The sequence below is a fragment of the Taudactylus pleione genome, unplaced genomic scaffold (genome assembly GCF_031769625.1).
Source record: "Taudactylus pleione unplaced genomic scaffold, aTauple2 ptg000093l, whole genome shotgun sequence".
Classification (NCBI taxonomy): Eukaryota; Metazoa; Chordata; class Amphibia; order Anura; family Myobatrachidae; genus Taudactylus; species Taudactylus pleione.
In genome coordinates, this window is record NW_028284495.1 from 10,418,936 (window position 1) to 10,445,732 (window position 26,797).

Below are 26,797 nucleotides of genomic sequence, written 5' to 3' on the forward strand. Positions count from 1 at the left end.
CTACTGAAAAACATCCCCACAGCATGATGCTGCCACCACCATGTTTCACTGTGTGGATGGAGTTCTTGGGGTGATGGGATGTGTTGGGTTTGCGCCAGACATAGTGTTTTCCTTGGCGGCCGAAAAGTTAAATTTTAGTCTCATCTGACCAGAGCACCTTCCTCCATACATTTGGGGAGTCGCCCACATACCATTTGACAAACTCAAATCGTGTCTTCTTATTTTTATCACTAAGCAATGGCTTTTTCCTGCCCACTCTTCCATAAAGCCCAGCTCTATGGAGTGTACGGCTTATTGTGGTCACCTGCACAGATACACCAATCTCTGCTGTGGAACTCTGCAGCTACTTCAGTCTCTTTTGGTCTCTGTGCTGCCTCTCTGATTAATGCCCTCCTTGCCCGGTCTGTGAGTTTTGGTGGGTGGCCCTCTCTTGGCAGGTTTGTTGTAGTACCATGTTCTTTCCATTTGATGATGATGGATTTGATGGTGCTCTAGGGGATCATCAAAGATTTGGATATTTTTTTTATGACAAAACCCAGAATTGTACTTCTCAACAACTTTGTCCCTGACTTGTTTGGAGAGCTCCTTGGTCTTCATGGTGTGATGCCTCTTGCTTAGTGGTGTTGTAGCCTCTGGGGCCTTTCAGAAAAGGTGTGGTTATAATGACAGATCATTTGACACTTCGATTTCACACAGATGGACTTCATTTCACTAATTATGTGACTTCTGAAGGTAATTGGTTGCGCCAGAACTTTTGAGGGGCTTCATAGCAAAGGGGGTGATTACATATGCACATGCCAATTTTCAGAATTTTATTTGTAAAGACTCTTTTTTGTATATATTTTTCTCATTTCACTTCACCAAATTAGACTATTTTGTGCAGATCCATCACATAAAATTCTGATTAATTAAATAAATACATTACAACCTGTAATTTTATTTTACAAAAAAGGTAAAAAGCCAAGGGGGGTGAATACTTTTGCAAGGCACTGTGTGTATATGTGTGCAAATGTGTGTGTGTGTGTGTGTGTGTATATATGTATATGTATATATATATATATATATATATATATATATATATATATATATTTTTTTTTTTTTACATATTACACTAGCTGGGAGCTGGGATACCCGGTGTTGCCCGGGTTGAAGTCTGGACACCTGCAGCCTTCATTTTTTTACATTGTCATCACCTATAACTCATGTAACTATGCAAATTATGAGTAAAGTGCAGGCAGGCGTATTCTCAAACCGCTTGGAATGGGGTATATAAGTAGCAGACTGACTTACAGAACAGAAATCAGTATAGCTTCCAATATCACTTGACTTTCAGAAATCACTGCAGAACAAAGGGGGTGTTTCTGCTGCAAATGGATATGCTATCGCAGCATCTAACATTTTCGCAGCTGCGATAACTGTAATATGGTAATGCAGCAGGAGACGTCACGCCTCCTGCATGCGTTACTGATCCGAGCTGCATCCGAGGACACTGCATCGGATCATCTGCAATCTCTTCAGCTGGCTGAGTGACCATGGGGAGATGCAAGCCGGCTGCCGCTGATTAGTAAAAGAGGCCAGGGAATCTCCAACAGCCGACGGAGATCCTGGCCTCTCCACTCACCCCCAACAGCGATGAAACACCTCTGTTTTGGGAAATGGAGGCCAACACCACCCCCTCCCCTCCCAGAAATGTCAATCACTGAGATTCTGCTGCCGGACTGCGTGCGAGATCGCAGAGCTATACTGTACATGTGCAGTAGAAGGAGAAGCGCATGCGCAGATTCCCAATAATCGTGAATCCGTGTAATCCCTGTCACTGGTTCCACAGGTTAATCATCTCCTAAAATCACTATGCAGACAAACATTGAAGACCATATCTAGCAGGGCTGCCATCGGGGACAATGCCGGGACTGGAGTCCCGTTCCCAGACAGAAAGGTGCCTGCCCACAGTGGCAGTGTGTGACTGTGATCAATCTCCCCTGATGTTTGTAATCTCTGTATGCTAACCTTTGCCAAGATCAAAGGTTGTGGATTGATTATGCTGTCTGCCAAATTCCAAATGTATTGAGTGCTGAGCTGCTCATGAGCCTGCCAGGCACTCTGCTAAGAGATCTCGGCGGCTGCTGTAAGATGAGACAGTGAGTGAAATACTAACAATGCGCACTGTTTTATGTCAGTTTATTATGCAAACACGGAGGGCTGACTAACTCCGTATTTCATGCATGTGGCTGTTGGACATGTGATGTAACACAGCACTTTGGAAGAGATAAGAGTGACAGTGTGTGTATGAAGCCAGCCCCTCAGCCCCAGAACCTGTTTAATTTAAGAGTGTCCTGGTTTTATGGGATTGTGTAACAGTGTGTGGCCCTGACAAAGTTCAAACCTAGGCAAAAACTTAAGGTGCGTACACACTGGGCGATAAAGTGGACGACTGAACGATAACGATATCGTTATCGTTCAGTCGTCCACTTTATCGTCCATTTTTAACCCCAAAAAGATGAACGATAACGACGACGCGCGTTCCCGCGGGTCGTTCGTCATTATCGTTCATCGGGCTGACATGCAGGCCGACCTGACGATCTCGTCAGGTTGCTGCATGTCAGGGAATGGGGGAGAGAGCCCGGCGCTGAACGATATCGTTAATGATATCGTTCAGCGGCTGTGCTCAATGTCATGAACGACATTGAGCACAGCCTGCCGGGGACAACACTACACGATATCGCTCAGGGAGCATATCGTGTAGTGTGTACCCACCATTAGTCAAACTACACCACCATGCCAAATTTGGTGGCGCTAGGTACAAAATTTTGGCCGTGCGTAAAGGACAGACAGGCACACACACATTCACGCTTGTTCTATAGATATATATTTTTTTTAACTTAAAGTAACATTTGCTCAATTTGTGATCTTTGTTTATCGAGCTATCCTCCCACTGTAACGAAATTTTCCAAAGAGGGACATTTTTTATATTGTTTCTTTTTAGTCATGTTCACTTAAAATAAACTAGTCCCTAATGGTGTAAATCATCTACTATGTGATTGACTACTGATAAGGTAAATATTATTTTTCCATTCTGTTTGTGGAAAACAAATAATTGTTTGTTTATTTTAAAGAGACATCTCCACTTCTCTATGCAGAGTGACGTGGAGTATGTATGTATGTTTGTATGTATGTATGACAATGTAAGTGTGAGAAATTAGATTGAGACAGAGTTGTAAGACATTTTATACACATAATTGACAGTTCATTAATTTGGGGCTTAACATTTACATATAATACAGACATTTAATTTGATATATAGAAAAGTATGCAACAATGTATGAACTTTGATGGTGGTCTGGGGCACACACAAGCAAAATCAGATGATGCTTGTGACATTAGGTGACTTGGTTGAAGTGACATTCAGCAGATAAGAATGATGTTAGATCTTCAGTAAAACAAATAAGAACCAAGGCTGATACAGTATCTGTCATATGGACCTAGCTACACCAAATTTGTCATGGTGGCATTCTTCCATTACACTGTAATCAGCTGGCGGGCTGGCACCAAAGCAACATAGCTGACACACGGGCAGTGGGCTCCTTTTCAGGATCAATGGAATGGGGTTATAGGCGAGGACAATGTAAAGAAATAAAGGCTGCAGGTGTACTTCAGGGTCCAGTCTTTAACCCAGGCGCCGGGTATCCCAGACTTAGTGTGTGTGTGTGTGTGTGTGTGTGTGTGTGTGTGTGTTTGTCTGCCTATCTATATCACGGATGACACAAATATGTCTCATTGATTTAAAAACATAAGTTTAGATGCTAGTGTGTACAAAGGTGTCTTAGAAAATTGTTTAGAATGTTTATTAATAAAATAATTTTAAAGACCTTATTATAAATGTGGATGTATTCCTGTGTAACACTGGGGATGTGGTGAATTTTTCTGTAACATTCTATGTCTTACTGTTCTTTCTTAGGTAGCCTTGCTGGTTACTAATGACGCTGCGGCTCACAAGAGCAAGCTCCAGTTCTTCATGGATCAGTTTTATAGGATTATCAAGAAGATGGATTCCACCAACAAGGAGCTCTCTATTGCCATTCGAGGATATGGGCTTTTTGCAGCGGTATGATTATTTTTATTTTTTTTAAAATATGAGTGTTATAAATATTAGTGACTCAATAAAGCTATGGTGTAAATTTGAGAAAGTATTAAGTATGCTTAAATCATAATAATCATTCTGATTATGTAGCTTTACATATACTTTCAGCTTCACCATACAGGTACTGCAATTGCAGTATTGTGTACCACTGTTATCCCAAACTTAAATTGACGTTAAATTGACGTTTCTGTTTACTACCTTATATTTAAAGCCCTGCAAAGCAGTGAATGCAAAGGATGTGGATTTTATGTATACTGAACTTATTCAGCGTTGTAAGCAAATGTACCTGACCGAGGCAGACACAGAAGAGGACAATGTGTACCAGCTGCCAAACTTCCTTCAATCAATTGCAAGTGTCATACTTCACTTGGACACTGTAAGTAGATGGAACTCTTAGTAATAATCAAAAAACCTGTATAACACAATTCAAAGCAGTTTCCTAGCTTTCTCCCCATGTTTAACCCTATAGTCTCTCCTCGGATGATGCTTTAGCAAGCATTGCTTTTGAAGTATAGCTCATGATACAAGGTACCCAATTCTTCCTGAACCCTGTCCTCTTTATTGAGTTGCTCTTTCAAATCATAGAAAATTGTATGTTTATTGTATCTATTTGCACATTAACTTTATAATATGTTATCCTTTTCAGATTCCTGAAGTGTACACACCTGTTCTGGAGCGCCTTCTTGTTCTGCAGATTGACACTTTTCCACAATACAGCTTGAAAATGCAGTCCTCTTGCTGCAGGTCAATCATCAAAGTATTTTTGTCTCTAGCAGGGAAAGGACCAGTCCTTTGGAGTCTGATTAGTACTGTGGGTGAGTTTCTATATATTACAAAATCAATTACTTTTGACATTTAGTTTAGTCTGCATTAGAACATCCATACAGGTCGTATGATACTACGTAGCAGCGTTGTCAAAGACCAGTTGTTGAGAAAGTAGAGAGCTCTGAGTGACGCTTTGGGTAAATGGGACTGTAAAGATCATATAGGGATGTTTTGGGTGTGTTTTCTGCCGGTATGTTGAGTGGCAAGTGGGGCCTAGTCTAAAAGCATGTGTCTCTTTTTGATTAAACATACTCTCTTTATATATTACTAAGATAAAGAATAACGTGCAGCCCTTTTGAAGGTTAGAATGCCGCACATGAAGCCCTTAAGACTTAAGTAGTTCGTCAGTAATCGGTGTCTAATTCTGCCTCTCAACTATTGGATAAGAAAAACAACAACTTGTAAATATGCTTGCTTTTTGTATATTTGTGGTTGTGTTTGAAAGATGACATTTTGTCTTATAGATTTAAAGAAAGTTGTATAAGCAATGTCAGAGGTTAATGCAGACTGTTGGGCATTAACGCCATTAATGCATTTGTTGGGTAGTTTGCATGCCATTTTGAGGAGGATTGTTCTGCCTTAAGACTTAGAACAAAAACATTTAAAAGCATTTCGAGGAAACATTTATTTTAAGTATTTTATAAATTTCCTTTTCTTTCTATAACATTGAATGATTTTTATTCTTGTCTTAATAACTCTTACAGTGCATCAGGGATTAATCCGAGTCTGTTCCAAGCCGGTCATATTTGCAAAGGTAAAGGTTTACAATATCACTCTGCCTTTATGTATAGCATGTATGCCAGTGTTAAACTTTGGCACAATGACAACACCACATAATGTTTAAAACTCAGAACGTAAATTCTTGAACATGTTAGTTATCCTCATATAAATGTCTTAATGGTTTGATTTATATGGAATTCACAAGATGAGAGTTGTTATTCTAAAAGGAATGGACTTTAGTACAGTACAAGCAGGGGCACCACAATATTTTTAGGTTGGGGGCGCCAAGATATAATTTCATTTTGGTGCTCTAAATTGCTGATTGTCGCCCCCTCAGGTGTAGCAGTGTCAGGGCCGAGCTCTTCCACCCTCCAACCCTGTGGGGGTAATGTGATTAAGTATATAATTAATGTGCTATGTATATTACAGTGAAAATTATTGCAAACATGGCTTAGCAAAAACTTAAATACAGTTCCACCAGATACAGCACATAATTGGTATAACTGCTTAATGTCCACCACATATTTCCCAATGCATCATGTGCAGTATACAGTTCTGTATCGCGCATAAAACTTCTGCCTACCACAATCCTATATCCAGCATAACAGTCTTATGCTTACCACATATAATCATATGCTCACCCTTAGTCCAGAAAAACAGCCCCATATAGAGTGCAACAGACTGAAGCACAGTGCACAACATAACAGCCTTCTGAAGTAACCTGCCCTTTATACTTCCATATCCAGATTACTGATGTTTGCCATTTTCTGCCCATTTCCTAGCATAACAGTTTCATGCCCATAAATACAGTTTCTCCTTCATCCACTAGGGGACACTGGAGCTCTAGACACCTAGGGGTATAGATGGTGGTTGAGTAGAGCCTGACACTTTAAATAATTTAGAAGTGTGACTGGCTCCTCCCCCATTATGCCCCATCAGCCCCTGTTTTAGAAATGTGCCAGAGAGAGCCGGTGCACATTAGGCTGTCTCCAGCCTTCTTTTCATGATTTAATTCTATTTTTACGTTAATATTTTATTTTTACAGTGAGGACAGGCAGACTGCTTACTGTGACAGTCTGCCTGTGACGTGGGAGCCGGCGGGAAGGGCGCTGCCACAGCTACTGCAGCCAGTGTCCCTGAAGGGGGGCTGTACAAGGAGGGTCATTGGGCCCATCTAAGAACGCTACAGCTGACCCAGGCTAGTGTCCGCGTTCCCTGCTCACCCCTGCCCAGCATCCTGGCTGTAGCATTGCTATGCATACCTCTCCCTCCTGTCTAGCAGGAGCAAAGGATAATACACTAGGTGGGCGCAGTCACAGCGCGGGCTGTCACGTAGAGGTACCCCTCTCTCTTGTTCCCCCTCCTCCTTGCCAGCAGTGATTAACGCCGCAGCGCATTCCTATAGGCTGCGTCCTCCTGTAGTTAGCCGGTGGGAAAGTTGCTTACATCAGCCCTAAGAGACTGTTCAGAGACTGGGAGAGGGCTGTAGTAGCGCAGTGCCGGGCTGTTTGAATAGCACCACTGACTGGGTCGGAGGGGGCGGCGCCTAACTGTAACGGCCATAGTCTCTATAGCACAGCTATGGTCCGCCCTTAGTCGCCTCCCACAGTAGTTTGGCACGTCCTGCTCACTTAGAGTGGCGCCATCTTTGCTGCAGCATGACCCTGTTCAGCTCCTGGCTCCATTTCAAAATCCAACTGCCAGTCTGCTAGGAAAACAGTTCAGTATCTGCATACTGTGAGGTGGTAGGGAGTAAAATTGATTATAATTACAGCTCCTCCTCTAAAGGCTCTGTCTCTCCTATTCTGTGGGGTCTTTTAGAGCTATTGTATACTCTCTTACCTGCATGGCTTGTCTGTCAGTGGCTATGCTGCAGGTCTGTGTGCGATTTGTGCGGTGTAGCTATGCCAGGAAAGGCATCAGACAAAAGTACTTCACAAAGTTATTTGCCTGCTCTAGATGTAAAAAGAAGTTTGCGCAGGCTCGCACAAAAGGTTCCTCCCTGTGCAAGACTTGCAATTCAGAGGGGTCTGCTCTGGCTGTACAATCTATCCAGACTGTTAATCTTGCCTGGATATACAATCTGAGAGGGGTTATGGCTGATTTAACCTCTGAGTTAGCCGCTTCTCATAGAGAACGGGAAGCTGCCAGAGATGGTCTCAGTATTTGTCACTTCCTTAGCTACCAAACTTGTTTGTTCTGTAGAGTGTTCGGCCAAATTAATGGGCTCCTCATCCAAGTCTGCAGAGGGCGCGGTAAGACGGCCTTCTAGGGAAGAGGGCTCTTCCGGCTATTTTGGTAGAGGAGTCGGAAGCAGATCACTCTTCCCAGGAGGAGGATGGTGAGCTGCAGGAGGATGCGGATGTGGAAGATTTCTCACAGGATCCCGATTCAGCTGCTTATGGTATTGAAGCTCTTATCCTGGCGGTTTGTGAGGTCCTTCACACCAGGAAGTTTCAACTGCCCAGACGTTTTCTCTCACGTTATCATGTCATACTCCGGCCCTTAAAACCACTTTTTTACCTCTCCGGTGTTTGTCCAAGCTAGCGCTGAGTTTCGTTCGCGCTGGTGTTGAGGCCTGTCTGTGCTGCTCCTGCCCCTTACGCTCAGTGTCCTGTCACTGAGCATGTAGGTGGCTCCCTGCAGCTCCTTGCTCACCGTGTGTATTCCCAGCAAGATGGCACACAGGCTGCATGCCAGAGTTCCCTCCTAAACCACAGTATGGGCGCAGCCTTGTTGGACTTTCACCTGACGCTCTTCCTCCACTCAGAGCACCGCTCCCAGACCAGCTGATCGCAACATCCAATCCCTGGGGATCCTTCCCTATAAATTCCATTTCATGACTGGCCTCTGTTGGCAGTACAACGTCACTTTTTGCTGAAGTTACAGCTATGTGCTGAGCTCCTAGGTACTCTGTATCTGAACAGTCCCAGGGCCTGATTCAGCAAGGGTCGCAGCTGCAATCGCGCACGCAGTTCTGCTGCGATAGTATGCTAATAATTGCAATCGCAAAGCCCTCGCATGGACATCATGCAGATGCCCACTTTCCCTCTCGAACATCCGTAATACCTTGCAATCCGTCCAAAACATCGGTAACATGGAAGTACATCAGAGCCTCTCGCACAATTACGGCAGGTCACTTATAAATTGCTAACTTTCCTGTACGCAAGCTGCGTATGGAATCGCAATGGCTAATTTATGCATGCCACAGTAATGGCTTTCAAATGCACTGGCACACCTGCATTTCTCTGAACCCCTCCCCGTCACCATCCCCAAACGCTCTCTGCCTGTCAATCACTCTGCAATTGCTCTGCGTGATTGCAGAGCAATCGCAATGAAGCATTTGCGCACTGTGATGCATTCTATAATCATCCATCTGCGTACACGATTGCAATATCCTTGCTGAGTCAGGCCCCCAGTTTGTTATATCCAGTTCCTATATCTGGTAAACAAGTCTCGTAAATTATCTTGTGCACCATTCCGGTTTTACCATTAAGTCTTGTTCTTACAGCTGCCATCGGTTCCAGTCGATACTTCCAACCATCGGCCTCATCTGATGCTTACAACATTGGACTCATCAATTAAGTTCTTCAACATCGGTCCCAACCGATCAAGTTCATCAACATCGGATTCAAATTCATCAAGTTCTTCAATTCATCAACATCGGTCTCAAACCGATTCAGCACTCATTCCAACATCATCGGTCCCAATCCGATTCTGCCTATTCCTTCAGTATTTTATGTTCAGTCCCATTCCAACCACCTGTTCAATAAAGACATTCTATTCCTGTTCTCGCCTTCAGGCCCATCATTCACTACCGTGTCTCTACCTCCTCATAACTATACATGAGGAAGTTCTGGCTCAAACAACCTAAGTTCATTCACGCCTCTCAAATCTCCTCTTCAGCCTCCCACGCCTGTTCCAACCCAAACCAACGCTCAGGAGTGACATATCCTTTTCCCGTAGATAACAGGAGTAAATGGGAAACTCCTCCATCAGTGGATTCATCTGTCTTTCGTCTATTGAAGAAAACTATGCTTCCAGTGCCGGGAGCTTCAACCTTGACGGTAGGCTTTGAGCGAAAGATGGAAATTATTCTCAAGTCCATCTACACTTTTGCTGATGTTCTACTCAGACCGGCCTTGATCTGCTCCTGGGTTAACAAGGCAGTAGAGAAATGGGCTGTGCAGTTGGCGGAGGGCTTTGGGTAGAATACTCCGTGAGCAGATCTCATTTCCCTAGTCGAACATATTCAGGAATCGACCGATTATCTGGGCGAAGCCTCTAAAGATATTGGACAGGTAGGTTCCAGGATCTCTACTTCTGCACTGGGGCCCGCCATGCCTTATGGATTATCACTTGGCAGGCGGACGTGGAGTCTAAACGCGCTGTGGAAGCTCTCCTGTTTACTGGATAAATTCTATTTCGTCTAGAGTTGGACAAGTGGATTTCTCCGGCCACGAGTGGTGAAAGTACCTTTTTGCCTTTCAGCACAGACTCTGCAACGCTCCTTTTAGTGGTCCTTCTTTTTGTTCCTTTTGGGCCCTCTCTCGGTTTCAAGGAAAAGCCAGCAGTGCGTCCTCCGGACTCCGAGGAGGTCTCTCCATAGGATGCCAAACTTCATGCGCCTGTCGTCCGGTCCCCAAGCCAGCAGACAAGCCAGAGACATGACTGCTCCCATCCTACCTGGGGAATCTCAAGGTGGGTGCCCACCTTCTGGGGGTCACGCAAGTTTGGTTCCACTCATGTTCTGACTCCTGGGTTCGAAATCTTGTGTCCCATGGTTACAAGATAGTTTGCTTTTCCTCCTCCAGTTTGTTTTTTCACCACAGATCTTCCAGTCGATCCCCAACTGGTTCTGTGACAGGCAATCGATAGGCTGCTGGACTCCAAAGTCCTTGTTCTGGTTCCGGCTCCCCAAAGGACTCAGGGATTCTACTCCAATCTGTTTGATTCCCAAACCGGATGGGTCAGTCGGATCCATTCTGAATCTGAAATCATTGAATCTCTACATATCCTTTTCACAGATTCAAGATGGAATACTTTAATTCGGTATTAGCGGGGTTGGAAGTGGCAGAATACATAATGTACCTGTATATCAAGGATAAGTATCTACACATCCCAATCTGGAGCCCACATCAGGCTTTCCTTCGGTTTGCTATCAAGGAGTCTCACTATCGTTGGCTCCCAGAGTCTTCACCATTGCTCATCTTCTGGCTCAAGGTGTGAACATTGTCCCTTTTCTGGATGACCTACTCATCAAGACGTTGTCGGCGGAAAAACTTCTGGACCAGCTGAGGCATGGTTCTTCCACCTCTTCTTTTACTTTCAAAGGGGTCTAGATGCTGGACTTCGCTTGGGCTCGGTACAGGTTTCAGCCCTATCCTGTATTTTTTCAGCATTTTTTGGCTTTTCTTCCAGAGATTATTTTATTGGCCCTAGCTTTGGCTAGGTGTGTGTCCGAGTTGGGGGCTCTATGTTGTAGCTCTCCATATCCTGTTTTTCATGAAGACCGGGTGGAGCTTCGTACTTGCCCTTCCTTGTTGCCGAAGGTGGTATTAGCCTTCCACATCAGCCGATTGTTGTCCCAGTTCTCCTGGGTTCTTCGGGGGCTTCGCACACCCTGGATGTGATGAGGGCTCTCTGTATCTATGTGGACCGTACAGCGAGCTTACGCAAATCTGATTCTCATTTTGTTCTTTATGATGCAACTCGGCGGGCTTGGCGTCCAAACAGACTTTGGTCCAGTGGATCAGTCTTGCTATTTGGCAGGCTTATGTTGCCATAGCTCAGCCCCATCTGTGTTCATTTCTGTGCATGCTATGCGCACTGTGGGTACTTCTTGGGCTGTGTGCAGAGGAGCTTCTGTGACTCAGCTCTGTCGTGCTGCTATGTGGACTTCTTTTCACACCTTTGCTCCCTTTTACAAGTTTGATACCTTTGCGGTTTCTGAGTCTTGTTTTTGGCCTCAGGGTGTTGCAGGTTTCTGAGCACTATCCCTCCGGGAAGGAAGCTTTGGGACATTTCTCCGATTCCACAGGGGACACTGGATGCCTGCCCAGCGCTGCTTGTCTGCTTCAATGTTTCACGTTCGACTATTTACGCTCCAGTTCTGTTGCAGTTTCTGTATGTTTTTTGTTGTTAGTGTGATTGACTCTGGTACTTGAAGTGTGTTGTTCTGTTTCACTGGGGAGCTGTTTTTTTTCGGTGGTGTTCTCCTCCTTCTCTCATCTCCTCTTGGGCTCTGTTTCTTACCTGGGTCTGATGGGGCATAGAGGGAGAGGAGCCAGTCACACTTCTAAATTATTTAAAGTGCCAGGCTCTACTCAAACACCGTCTATACCCCTAGTGTCTTGTGCTCCAGTGTCCACTGTGGAATTGGAGAAATGGATTTACTGGTAAGTACCAAAATCCTGTTTTTTAGTCACTGTTAGCCCAAAATTAAAGCCTTATGCTTATTTGTACTACAAATTAGTATTATTTTTGCATAGGAGGTTAGCCTGCAGCCAACCACACTCATACTATGCCAGTAGTTTTTTTTCCTGCTTTCAACACATTTCAGCCCTGTTTCATCCTCTCCCTTTTCTACCCTTCCTCGTTCTTATCTCTTCTTGTGGTGGGTAGTGGTCACACTCCATTAGGGACCAAACTGCTAGGGTTTGAAGACCTTGTAGAAGAAGAGTCAAAATATCAAACCGTAAAATTGTAGTTTTACCATCTAATGATATTAGAGGAAATCTTTGTAACTCCATATTGTTAATCAGTAGTGCTTTCTTTCTGTTACAGCAAACTACAGTATGAACCAATGAAATAGCTTTGTTGATGGAGAAGTGCAGTCAAAACACTGGGCTTCAGAGTTTGGGAATTTGGGCAGTGCAGTCTGACATGTTCTTGACTGCAAAAGATGGCCTGCTGGATTGTATGTGGCATTGAGCAGGGATTTATTGCTTTCAGAGAGCTGATCGTACATCTCTGGCAAAGCAATTTTAAAAACATGCTTATCTAATGACACATTTTCCCACATGTAAATGGAGCTTTCAGCAAACCAGTTGTGACATAAAGAATCAGAGTTCATTAAGAGAGTAAATTAATAGAAAGAGGAAACCGTAAAAGGAATCATTTAAACTCTGTGCGATATCAACATGTTTACTAAAGTATCTAGTTCCCAGAGGCTTGAAGCCCTACAATTGGTTTGCCCAATCTGGGTCTCAACACTGGATTAAATTATTTATTATTATTATTTTACTTTATTGCTTGATGAAATCTGTGGCGATAACATTGAAATATGTCAAAAGTAATGAGTAGTATTACATTTTTCCCAAATTGCACTTTGCCAAGAAAGTCCAGAACAACCGTCACATACTGAATAGAAATTGAAGTAAAGGCTCCCTTAACTCTCCCAACCCTACCCTTACCCCCCATTTTCTCTCCCACCCTTCTCTTTATTCTTTCTACTTTCCTCTCTTTTTCTTTTGTTTTATTTCTTCTATTACACCTTCTTAAAAGTTTTTTTTTAAAAAAAGGATATGTATTACAAGAAGTCGAGTATCCTTATTATGTAGTTATATCTCAACCAATTACTTTACTTTTCACATTGCCTTATGTTATACTGATTCTGTAATCCAAGGTTTTACCTTTTATAAAGGCTGCACCAGCTACAAGATGTCCAGAGATTTCTACATTTTCTAATGTTATGCTTTACATTTTGCAAACTTGTCCTCTATTATAGATAATTTGTAAAATGTTTTCTCTGAATGCATAATGTTATGTGTATGGCTTCATCTTATACGTATCTTTCTTTACTACAATAAAAATGGTATTAAAAGAAAAAAAAGAAATCAAAGTAAGGCTATTTAGTTTCTATTTCATATGTTCTTGTGAAAGATGTTGTGTCCAGTGGGTTCACTTGTTAATGTCCTGCTTTGTGTAATACTTATTACTTTGAGCATTACTGATAGCAAGTGTCTTGATTAGGACGGATATGGGACGGACGGGTCTGAAGATGCTGCAGCTTCTGGTGAGGTCCGGACCGGCAAGTGGAAAGTTCCCACTTACAAAGACTATCTTGATCTCTTCCGTAAAGTTCTGGACTGTGATCAGGTAAAAAGAAATCATTTGTTTTACTTTGCACACAGATAAAGCAATATTTATTTGGCAAGCTTAATGATACAGCGGATGCTGATCCTGCATGCTGATCACACAGTCCACTGTGACAATTTAGCGTCTCCTTAGTCCCCTAATGAGTAGAGTCCTGGGTTATCTTTTTTCGGCATGATGTTCTATCTGTAGAATACTCCTGATCACATAATGTGTCTAATGCTATCTACTACATTTCACAGAATACAATACACTTTGATAAGTAATTGAACACATTAATTTGTATACAGTATTGCCCAATTTCACCAGTAAATAGACCTGATTTCACAAATAAACAGATCCTAAATGGGTAGTACAAAGCGCTCATCCATTTGACCAGTAAAATCTAAGCCATTCTCTGGCTTCTGTCCCTGCTGCTCCCACTGCTGAGAAGGACTGTATTCCTACTGGGTTTGTTTCTATCACTCAGCCAGCTCTGTCTATAATACTGTACGTTTGGTAGCTTTCTTGTCTTGTAGCCGATATGTGTTCAGCCTCTTCCCTGGGATCATAGTTTCCTCTAATTTGAGTGATCTTGAAAGAAAAGATTTAAAACTACTGTCTAATAAGTTCCCCACCCTGAAGGGTTACATTTACAATCTGCTGGATTATTCATAGCTGATTACACTATCTTTTCCACATTCAGCAGCAGGGCCTGGCTCCCGCCATTTATGCATTACAGGCACTGGTAAAAGCATATTTTAAATTTTGAAGAACAATCATAAAATTGATTCTAAAACAACCTGTATTCCAAAATTCAAGAATGCAGTCACGTACATGAGGTGCATATACAGTAGGCTTTTAATCAATTATCCCCTATGCAGACTTTGAGGTGTAAGATTTCAGGTTTCCTCTGATTCTTGACCTGTCTTGGGAACTATTCCTTTAATTATATCCTCAAAAACCACAAAATGCACTTACATCATTAGAACATCCACTTTTACTCAAAATAAAGAGATTTGAAAACAAATCACTGTTACTCAAAAGCATCCATTTTTTTACTTAAAAAAAAAAAAATGGAGATGCGACAAGTGTCCATACCAGATATAAATAGATAACAGGTATTCAAATTGCAGCTTCTGATGTCCCTGAATGGCTGCATTCTAGGTAACATACCATCTGTCTCTACATATCTTATGAATGAAAAATCTGTCTGCACAACGGTGTAGAAATCAACACATTTCTTTCTGAGTGGTCTGCTCCATGAGCGATATCGTTAAGTGGTTTCCCTGAACTGCCGGGGTAAAGATTTGAAAGGCAGGAGAGGAAGGAGTGAAAAGGCAAAGGGGCTAGATTGAAAATATTTAAAGAATTTCATTACCCAACCTTTACAAATTACTAGACCATTATGGTGTCCTCTCTGGATATAAAATACATTTTTCAAAATCTGAGGCCATGCCCCTCCATATCCCCCACCAGGATGTTGAGGCCCTTAAATCCTCCTACATTTTTAAGTGGCAACATAAAAAAATTAAATACCTTGGGGTCTTTCTGACATCCCGTTATGATCTTTTATATCAGTCTGTTTTGATGGGTTCTAGGGTCGTTATCCGGCCTGGGCGAACCTCGACGGGTGGCATGAGCTATAGTCACTTCTGCTGACGTTTTCGTCGAGGCACTTCACAGTTATTTGCACTCGGGTTCCAGTGGCAAACGCAGGATTTTGAAAGGGGGGGTTTCCAAATCCTTGGTTACCGAACCAATGAAAAAACATCTAGCCACAAATATATATAACAGCTTACACAGGATTTATTACCACTACAGTAAAATATACCACTCAACCTGATGGGGTACACACACACTGACGGACACAGACACACACAAATCTATCATGAATGCAGCAGATAAATAAATGCATCCAGCATGATTTATTAAAGGTAGTGCCCCTTATACAGTGCCCCCAGTAGTGGTCTCCTTATGCAGTGCCCCATATACAGTGCCTCTTATGCAGTGCCTTATATACAGTGCCCCTTATGTACAGTGCCCTCAGTAGTGCCCCTTACACAGTGGCCCCAGTAGTGGTCCCCCTATGCAGTGCCCCCAGTAGTGGTCCCTTTTTTGCAGTGCCCCTTATACAGTGTCCCCAGTAGTGCCCCTTATATAGTGCCCCAAGTAGTAGTCCCCCCTATGCAGTACCCCCACCCCTATGCAGTGCCCCTTACATATATAGGACTAAGACACAAATAGAAAAAAAATAAAACACTAACCTGAATCCCAGCGCCTGCCGCTGTCCGCTCCTCCGACTTCCTGGCTCGCTCTACACTTTGGGAGCCAAATGGCGGAACTCATAAGTGAGCTCCAGCCCGGCTCCCTCCGTGGATGCAGCAGCCAATGAGAGTCTGTCTGACTCTCGAAGGTGTGCTTGTTACTGTGTAGTGCGGACCGCACTCACTGCGGTCCGCACTACACTTACTGATCGGCGGGCAAGGGGGGTTTCTGGGTACTCAGAACCCCCCCTGCGTGCGCGTATGGGCTCTGTGTTGGAGGCCAAGCGAGACAGAGCACAGGTAGTTTCTAGGTTTAAGCTATGACCGGTTTGGCTTCAAGGGCTCTATGGCTCTGCGCTTTGCATACGCTTTCATTACTCGATCTTCTGTTTGGTAAGGATGTTCTCCTTTTGGCCAACATTGGCTAATCCACACCGGTCGGGAAAGCACTTCTGCCGGTGGCCGTCCTGATGGCAGGGGTCCATGTTTCTAAGTTTTCACCTCTCCTTCGAGGTGGTACGTCCTTGGAAGGTTGTCTGACACAAGCCGATTCTTCCCGGACAGGGGTTCGATTTCCGGGGGCAGTTTTTAGTAACTCTCTCTATTCAGAGGACACAGCTCCAAGGAAGTCTAGGGCCTCACGGTGTGTCTCTCTCTCTCTCTGCCTAGTTCACTTGCAAGTGGTAGGGTGGTTGCTCCGGTTAGGGTGACCCTTGAGTGACGTCTTCAGACAGCTGGGTGCTTAGTATTTTTCGCTATGGTTCCATCTGAATCTTGGAGGTCCGCCACCAAGGAGTTGTTTATTGTTTTATTCACATTGCTCTTTCCCAGGAATTGGAGAACGCGGTGATATTGGGCCGTGATACCCTCCTCTCAGCCGGCTGATTTTGCTCCAGTTCCACTGCAGGTATGGAAACTGGGGTTCTATCTCCTTCCTAGTTCAAATGGCGAACGGCTCTTTCCAGCTGCTCTTGTTTCTTCGTGCTTTCAACACCAGTGGGTGGTTACTTCAGTTCCCTCCGATCAGGTATCCACAGCGCGGAGACCAATGCCTCCTCGCTGTACATCTGGAATGCATGTCTTTAGGTTCTGTTTTGAGCAGGTATTTATAGTTATACCTCTTCAGTGAGTAATCAACTCAGTCCCCTGACTATTCCGGGTCATACCTTTCTGTGGAGCCCCGGCTCTGTGTGTATGCAACACAAAACGGTCGGTGCTGCCGCTCATAGGGCCTGATTCAGAACCGCTCGCGAGCGCTGAGCGCTCACAAGCGGGTCGATGTTGCCCAAGTGCACATGCGCACGACCCGAATAACGACGGCCAAGCCGTCATTATGGTTCTTGTACCAAAGGGGGCGTGCTGTCGAGGGTGATTGACAGCACGCCCCCTTTGTTGGGCGTGCCGGGGGCGTGGCTGCCCAGACGGAGGCGTTCCCATTGAAACGCCTACTGTCTGGGTCCGGCCCCACTGACATCACTAGTGATGTCAGTGGGAGTGCTTTTGGCTCTGATAGAGCCAAAAGCACTCCAGGGCTTGCGGCAGTGAGACCCTACCACAGGGTCTCGTCGCAAGCCCGATGGTCTTGACCATCGCGACCATCATTTTGGGCGCTCGCTATAGCTGTGGGTGGCCAGTTACGAGTTTTCGCCTCACACATTTCCTGGCCTTCCTTCTGGAGGGCTTGGAGGCCGGTCACAGAGTTAGTTTTGTCATGTTACAGGCTTTGACCCTGTCATTGACTTTCCAGCGGCATTTGTTTCTACTTCAAAGGGTCCAAACTGTTTTTTACAAGGTGTGCTTCATATTTAGCCACCGTTTTATCCGCAGGTGGAGCCATGGAATCTTAATCTAATCTTATCAACTCTCACCCAGACTCCATTGGCGTCGTTGCATTCAGTGGATCTTAGGTTAGTTGCTTGGAAGCTGGTCTTCCTTAGGGCTATTGCCTTCCCTCGGCATAGTTCATTGTTTGGGGTTGGCAAGCCGCCTTTTCTTGTCTTCCATGACGATTGTGCAGTTGCTCCCTATAGGTTTTATGTTTCAGCCAACCCTTGCTTCGGCCTCGTACACAGGATATTGTCCTTCTGGTTCCTCCTCCTTCAGCGACTTCCAGGGACTGGAAGTTGCACTGTTCTCTGTGGGTTCTTTATGACGCATGGGAACACGCAGATCCTTGCTCGTTGGATCCGCTCGGTCATTACTCAAGCATATTCTGGTGTGGGGAGACCGCCACCAGACTAGAGCGGCGGCGATCTTATGGAAAGCGCGATGTGGGACTGTGGGCTATCTGGTCCCCTGTCTGTATGTTTTGTCATTTTTATGTTTCTGGTTTTTTGCCTCCAGGGGCATCCACTATGGGCGTACAGTTCTCCAGTCAGGCAGCCTGAACGTTCGCGTCCCTGGGGGCGGCTTTTGAACGTCCCATGGTCCAGTGTTCCCCAACTGTGCTGTGAGAGAAAATAGGATTTTTGATCAACCTACCGTTGAATCCTTTTCTCTTAAGCAGGTTGGGGAGCACTGCATTCCCTCCCTTGCACTCAGTCGTGTGAGGTTTTTGGTTCTTGACCGGTTTTTCCCTACTGGTTTGTTTGGTTGTTCTAATCAGTTTCACGGGGTTCCTACTCCTCTCTGGTCTCTTTTAAAGAAGTTCTAGAATTGTGGAATTGCGGGGGGGGGGGATCTTAGGATTTAAAGCTACAGTTTCATTAAGTGTCAGCTCCAGTAACAACCTACATTTCATCCCCCATGGTTTAGTGTTCTGCTTAAGAGAAAATGATTCAACACAAAAAATCCCTTTTTCCTCTTCGGGGTCCACAGCCATTACGTTGGGGTATGAATCCCGGTCACCAAACAGTTAACACAAACGAGCTCTCTGCTCCCAGGATACACTGGGGTTCCTCCTCATATACTCCACCCCCTGCCTCAGGTAGCCAGTTCTTCCTGTTTGGTGTGTTCACCACATAGACAGTGGGACTGCTGGAGCAGTCCTGCAGACGAGTAACAAAAAAAAAAGAAGAGAGTTTTACTCTCTATCTCAGCGGGTTGTCTGAGCTGTCCTAGAAGCAGCCTCGCGCCTGATTGGAGGCGCACCGGCCACGCGCTGCAACTACCTCCTCCGGCGCCGCACCGCTAGCCTTGGCAGGTCCATGGCTAGGGCTTCGGCAGGGGCTCATGCCCTGGACCGGATTAAGGAGATGGCAGGTAAGCAGGTGGCTGCGGCGGTCCGGCCTCCGGCGGTTAGACTGGCCGGAGGCACGCTGCAGTCAGGAGGCATACGGCTTGTTTTCCTACACTAGACCACCGGGATATGATGTTCCTGAACAGCCGGGGCTTGTGGCGGCAGCCAGGTCAGTTTACCAGGCAGGTCCAAGCAGCATAGGGGAGGTACGCTTCCCCGGCGGCCCCTCCCCCAATCCACACACTAGTTCAGTCCTCTGGCGCAGTGATTGTGGGTTGCCTCTCTCAGCCTCCATAGGGCAGCCAGAGTGTATGTCAGTTGCTCTCTGAATGCTGCTCCTTCAGGACACTGGGCAGTTTCCCTGTATACCTTTCCTATTGCTGGTTCAGATTTTACAGGGCTCTATCCTACCTAAGCCTAGGCTGATTGTGGTAGTGAGAGCTTATATGCATATGACTCGCAGAGTGTTTATGCATGACATGTGATTGTTGTTTTTATGGATACTGTTTCTTATGTAAAAAGAACTGTGACTCCTGTAAACTATCACTGTCTTTTCCCTTAACCCTTTCCTACGGGTGTGTGGGTAGTTAGGGTGAAAGAAAATCACGTGTGTACTCAGAACTTGTCATTATTGTGTCTCAGAGTCTGAAGGACAGGCGGCTGAGGTCCCTGTGCTGGGGGGGGTTTCCCCACAGGAGTTCATACAATCTGAATTATGTGGTTACTGTGTTAAGTAGACAAACCTCCCAGCTTCTGGATAGGAACTCCCTTGGGTTTCCTTTTCCCAGATTATGGACCAAAATACCTTGCTTGGTGGCCAGGTTGAACAGGCTCAAATATCCTACTAAGCTGCTTAAATGCGTTAAGTTTTGCTGAGTTATGCTGCCTTTGTTTATGAAAAGACTATGAGGGGTATTCAATATGAAACGTTAACTTCACTGTCGAAGTTAACGTTTCATATCGGAGTTTTTTCCTGCGTTAAAGTCTGGTGCGCGCTCCCGCTTATCCCCGTATTCAATATAAAATTAACGAAAACGGGAAACTACGAAGTTGGATTTGCGTAAAGTTACGAATTTTTCTTTAAAATAATTGTAAGACCCCCCTAAAGTTGCAAAAACATGGGGGAACACTATGGCTACCCCCGTTTTAGCCTTTAATTGAAAGTCGGGGATTTAAATAGCCGCAGCAGGTGTTTTTTTCCCAACATTGAAGAAGTGTTGCAGAAGAGCACTTAGGTTATTTTTTTCGTTTTTTTAAGTGGTCCCATCAAATTTGGGGTACATGAAAATGGGTACTAGCATATTTTAAAGTCCCTAAAGTACATTTTTAAAAATTCTGCATTTGTGCACCTGCCGCTATAATTCTATTCTTCAAAACACCTGCCCTGAACCTATTTCCCTATTGTTAAACAATTTTTTCCCATTTTTTTTTTTTTTTCACCCCAATTTTTAAATAAATTTTTTGGGGTGTCCCTATTTTTTTTTTAAAACTTTTTTTGACAGTTCTTTTTTAAATGTCAGTCCCAGGGGTGCAGGCTATTTTTTTTTAAGCCTCCACCCCTAAACCCCAATTCTGCACTTTTTTTCGACACCTATTCAGTGGTGAAAAGTTATCCCCGTTTTTTATCAAAGACTTTTCAAAACTGCGATAAGTCTTTGAAATTGAATAGGGTGTAAAAGTAAAACCTGCGATAATGATGTCATAATTGCGATATTAACGCAAAAACTATGTTATCGCTCCCATATTGAATACCCCTGTATGTGTGAAGTTGAGCACATTACATTGGCCCCAGCTGTAGGCTATATGGGCTAAATTGTAATTCACATATACTGGTAGGGCTGAGTTGCCCATCCCCCCTCTCTCCTAATTACGAAGACTCTGCTGAGTTGAGTACTGATTGGAGGGGGGGGGGGGTGGGAGTTGGCTATCCCTGAGTATGCCTTGTTCCCAGGAAAGTGCATAACAGTGGAATCCTACCAACTTTTGTTGCTTGGATTCAGTACCGATTGATGCAAATCTACAGGTAGATCTTGCAAAACTGGTCAGTTAGGCATAGATGTGCTACTGTTCAAAGTTTTACTTTCCTTAAACCCCTAAACTGCGGTTAGGGGTTAGAGAGTGCTTCACATGTATGTTTCTGTAAACCAATGCCTGTTGTGGGTTACTTGCAAATGTTCTCAGGACCCTGGGTGCCTCTCTGTGGATGGCCAGGTTATACAGAGCTTGATGTCCTACTTAGCCTTGTCGGCTGTTCGTAGTTGGTGTTTTGGTAGTTGGCCAGAGAGCTTAGGGCCTGATTCAGAGCCGTTCGCAAATTGCGGACGTTCGTTCAGGAAAAGGGGGTGGCTATTCAAATGAACCGTTCGCTCTTTGCGGTCTGTTGACGCCTCATGCCTGAACGAGCGAACAAAACCTGCGGCCGCTATTTTGTAAAAAACGCCCCCTGGCCGCTCGCATCATACGTCATGTCCGCTATGTAATAGATTAATCGAGTACATCGAACAGCGTATGACCTGCTCGCTATTCTTGTGGCTGGTTTTTCCTACCACTATATTGCGAGCAGTTCTGGCTAAAAAATAACCAAGTGACGTGGTCGATGACGCTGCTGTTTTAATTATGCACACCCTAAAAACGCCCGTTTTGACCTTTAAGCACGCCTGCGTTCGGATCTCCACTCCCCGTTTTCAAGCACCTTCCCCTGTTACCACCCACTAACGCCTCATCCTGTCACTCAAAATAGCAGGCACTCGCTATATAGCGAACAAATGATTTCTGGCTGCACTGACTGGTTCGCGCATGCGTATTATAAACCGTACGCATGCACAGAAGTGCGAACATCGCTCGGAACGAGCGTACTGCCGCTTACGAGCGGGTCTGAATCAGGCCCTTAGTGTGTATGAACAGTGGATATGTATGTGTGTATGTATGTATGTATATATATATATATATATATATATATATATATATATATTTATGTATCCATGTGCATTACATGTGACTTATGGAATCTGCTGTATTATTCTGCCTTGTCAGCATGAGTCTATCACTGCTGTTTCTCCTCATGTAACCCGCTACAAAGATACGTGGGCACATTGGATGTAAAATGATGGTCACATTAATACTAGACATTGGATAAACCTTGTATGTCCAAATGACAGATGGCTGGAGCCCCCTCAGTTGGTGTCATGTGTGATCTGTAGCAGCAGCCCCTATGGTTATGCCCTCTACATTTCCATCATGAATGGACATTTGACCTACAGCCATACCACACTGGACATGCCCAATTTCGTCTGATTTTGGAGGCTATGCCGTGTTGGTCCTGGTTAGTACTTTGATGGGAGACCACCTGGGAATACCAGGTGCTGTAGGCAGTGGTTGAGGCAGGGCATCATCTTTAGTAGCCGTTCAACAATTACCACAGGCTGCCAGGTCTTTGCAGCCAAAGACCAGATGGCGTCGGCCCCTCACGCGGGCCAGGCCACAGAGAGGGGCGATGAGGGTGTCCTCACTGGACTTTATATAAATGGGTTGTGGTGGTCACTGTTCTAAAGAGTCACCACAGTAGTCAAATCTACCAGATCATAGCGCAGGTATGGACAGGTTGGCGACTCCTGCGCCAACCCTGATATTAAGGTATCTTCAGCAGCTGCAACCTACCATGTTTAGGCTTCCTAGGCATCTGTCCTGGAGGGACATGTGTGCTCACTCGGGTCAAAAGGTGACTTCGTCCTTAGCAGCTTTCCAGCAATTATGGCAAGCAGCTAGGCTAGTACAGCCAAAAGAATCAGAAGGCGGTCAGTCTCACGCTCCCTCCAGGCCTCAGATTCTGGTACATCTTCTGGTGTTTAGGGGGACACACGGGTCTCCTCCCAAGAGTCACTCTCAAGAGAGGAAGACCGTCTTCCAACAGTACGTCTCCTCCCTGATCAGAGGGGTCAAAGCTATGCTTGTGGAGCCGGTATAAGGAGAGGCTCCAGTGTTCTAATGCCAGAAAGTTGTGAAAGCCTCCCAAATCTGACTACAGCCAGAGCATACTGGACATGCCCAAGATTGTCTGATCTTGATAGCTAGGCAGCATTGAGCCCAGTTAGTACTTGGATGGGAGACCACCTGAGATACCAGGGGTTGTAGGGAACGTAGTGTGGAGTTTCTCCGGGCAGAAAATCCATATTACCAGAAAGGTTGAGGCCTTATATCCCTTTCCAGTACCATTGGCATTTGCCTTTAAATGTTCCACTGATAAGAGATTTGAAGCCGGCTTCAGGGCAATCTTTCTCTGCCAGGAGCTGTTATTTGCCCGGCCGGGGTTCCAAATAAAAGCACAGACTATCTCTCTCTCGCCAGAAGAGCGACTATCCGTTAAAGACGTTGTCGCAACAAGGGTCGCCCGTTCTGGACCTGGATGATACCAGCCTCCGCGGGTGGGGAGCAGTGACAGGTCGACACACGTGGACAACGGAAAGCAGTCTCTCCATAGAACATCCTGGAACTAAGGGCAGTATTCAGGAGCGCTTTTCAAGCTCAGAAAATACTAAAGGGGCAGACCGGTCTAGGTGCAATCTAACAACGCCACCGCAGTAGACTGCCTCATCCATCAGGGGGCAGAATGTAATTTTCCAGCGAGATCGGTTGTGTTCATACCTGGAGTCCTTAATTTGGAAGTGGACTTCCTAGGCCAGCAGGATATACGCGCCAGAGAGTGTGGGCTCGTCATCCACAGGTATTTCAGAGCCTTGTGGATGGATGGGTCTTCCAGAGGTAGACCTCATGGCCTTGAGTCACAAGCACAGGGTCCCTAGGTACGGGCACAGAGTTTGTGGTTGCTCTGGCAGTAGAGTAGAACTTCAAACTAGCGTATTTGCTTCACCCGCTATCCCTCCTTCTAAGGGTTAACGGGAATATGCAACAGTAATACTGATAGCCCCTGCTTGACCTAGACGCTGCTGGTTCGCCAACCTGCAGAGTCACTCCATAGACACTCTGTGGCCTATTCTGCTAAGGTCGGACCTGTTAATACAGGATCCCTTCCTGTATCTAGACCTGACTCGTCCATCTTGGACGGCATGGTTCTTCAGGCCTCCGCCTTGAAGAAAGGATGTTCTGTAATTCAGAGGACAAGAAACTTACTTCTGGCTGCATTTATTACAAAACTTTGTATGTTCTCTGGGGTGAACTGAGAAAATGTGACCCTAGGGGGTTAGGTTTTCTCGAGTATGTTCTTTTCGTCAGACTGGAGGGTCTCTGATCTAGCAGCACTTTCTTCCCGCTTCCCCGTTTTAATAAGTCATCGGGGGAGAGCGGTATTTCATACTAGGGCGGAATACCTTACAAGAGTGGTATTCTGGTTCTATATGATGAAGAGATTGTGGACCCAGTTTTCAGACTACAAGCCTCTCGGTAGGTGAGGCTTCCATGGATGTTGGCCGTGCGCTACATAATTATGCGGATCGCGCCAACAGCATGAGGAAGTAGGTTTCCTTTTTGTACTGTATCACAGTCATAAGGCTGGCCATCCGATAAGCGGACGCTGGTCAGATGGATTCATATGACGATTTCTCAGGTATACACACATACTAGTCTGGTGGTGCCAGACTCAGTAAAGGTACATCCACACGGTCAGTGGGGCCTTCGTGGGCGGCTTGCTGGGGCGCCTCTGCTGAATAGTTCTGCATGGCAGCCACATGGTCTTCCATCCACACCTTTGTCAAATTTTATGCCTTTGACAATTTGCCTCTCAGGATGTCTCTTTCGGGCGTAGGGTTCTCCTCTCTTTTCCGAGAGTCAGGAGCGTCCCCGCCCTTAGGTTTAGTGCTTTGGGATATCCCCAACGTAATGGCTGTGGACCCCATGGACCCCGAAGAAGAAAATAAGAGTTATGGTATAACATACCTTTGTTAACTCTTTTTCTTCGAGGTCCATGGGGTCCACAGGACACCCACCCAGACGCACCTGTAGTTCTGGGGGAGGTTTCCGTAGTTTTCTTCTCTTGAGAGTCTGGACTCATGAGTATGGGTTTCTTCTTTCTTACCCTTTGTTTGTCTCCGCCTGCTTGAGCTTGGTAACGAACTGGCTACCTGAGGCAGGGGGTGGAGTATATGAGGAGGAACCCCGGTGCATCCTGGGAGCAGAGAGCTCGTTTGTGTTAACTGTTTGGTGACCGGGATTCATACCCCAACGTAATGGCTGTGGACCCCATGGACCTCGAAGACAAAGAATTAACAAAGGTATGTTATACCATAACTCTTATTTTTTACACAATGTCCAGTTGGGGTGTTGATAATGTATTAGTATACGTATTGCGCATGGCAGTAATTCATTTTTTTTTTTCTGAAGGGCCTTGACATAATGTAGTAGTTAGCAAACCACTGGCCTTATTGCCCCGTTAAAGGAATTTATGTTTAGTAAAGATAACATCTTTTTTTTTTACCTGAGACAAGAGGTGATTATCCAATAATTGATTTAGCTTGCAAATAAGTAACATATGAGGCATCAGAAAGGGTATAGGCACAGAGAGCTGAGGTTAAAGCCTCAGACAGTGAGGTATATATGTTTTCAGATTCCTTATGTTGCCTAGAGACATATTTGGTTGTGGCCCCTTAAAACTACTTTCGACGCTCCCCAAAACACCATAGTAATATCCCAGGAATCAAAACCACAGTCCATCATCTTTGCTGATGGAGTTGTTTTGAATCTCTGTGAAGGTGGAGACGATGCGTGTTCCATGTCATGGCTGCTTGCTTCTTTTCCATTGTCACATGATGCTCCCACGTTTCATCCCCTGTAACAATACGCTGCAGTAACTGCGCTCCCTTTTCATGGTACTGGTTAAGTGCATGAGAGACAATCCATCCTATTGGTTTTGTGAACTTCTGTGAGCTGTCTCAGTACCCAGCGTGCACACTTTTGCCTGTACCCCAGTTGCTCATGAAATATGCGCACAGTATCCATTGAGATGTTCAGTCAGTCAGCAATATCACTAACTCAAATGCATCTGTCCTCCTGAATCAGACCTTCAGTACGTTACACATTGTCTGTGGTGGACATGCTTGGTCGGCTGGATCGCTGCTTATCTTGTACGTTTGTCCTGTGGTTATCAAAGGCAGTGCACCAAACCCAAACCTGTGTCCGTGATATGACGTTATCACCGTACACCTCGACAGGTTGGCAATGAATTTCACCTCAATGTTTGACCATGTTCGCCATCATACAACTGATGTTGAGACAGTATGACTGATGGGAGGTGCAGTCTAATGGCCATGAGGGGGAAGGAGTAGTCTACCAGCTCTGGCATGGTGGGAAATGAGAATGAAATAGAGAACATGACACACGTGAGAGGTCTTGTTACATTACTTATTGAGCCACCCTCGTATTTAGCCATACCCCAAACTACAGCTGTGAGTACACAAGCTACGTATGGCATCGCAGGGGATAATTCAAATGCACTGGCATGCCTGTGTTTCGCAGATTCCCCCCCCCCCCCTTCCCCCGTCACCACCCCCAAACGGTACTACCTGTCAATCACTTTGCCGATCTGTCTGCGTAGTGACTGTCATCACAGTCCCGATCGCAGTGGAGTGTTTGCGCACTGCAGAA

The 26,797-nt window shown here is 45.1% G+C and overlaps 1 protein-coding gene and 1 pseudogene across 1 annotated transcript in view; both read left to right on the plus strand.

Moving 5' to 3' along the window:
- PRKDC (protein kinase, DNA-activated, catalytic subunit) overlaps positions 1 to 26,797 on the plus strand; it is a 418,309-nt gene that overhangs the window by 71,269 nt on the left and 320,243 nt on the right. The window contains exons 11-15 of the mRNA XM_088469547.1: positions 3,956 to 4,102; positions 4,350 to 4,514; positions 4,785 to 4,953; positions 5,668 to 5,717; positions 13,658 to 13,783. Of these exons, the coding sequence (XP_088325673.1) occupies positions 3,956 to 4,102; positions 4,350 to 4,514; positions 4,785 to 4,953; positions 5,668 to 5,717; positions 13,658 to 13,783 (657 nt within the window). The remainder of the gene's footprint in view (positions 1 to 3,955; positions 4,103 to 4,349; positions 4,515 to 4,784; positions 4,954 to 5,667; positions 5,718 to 13,657; positions 13,784 to 26,797) is intronic.
- LOC148526829 (5S ribosomal RNA) lies at positions 22,457 to 22,575 on the plus strand (annotated as a pseudogene).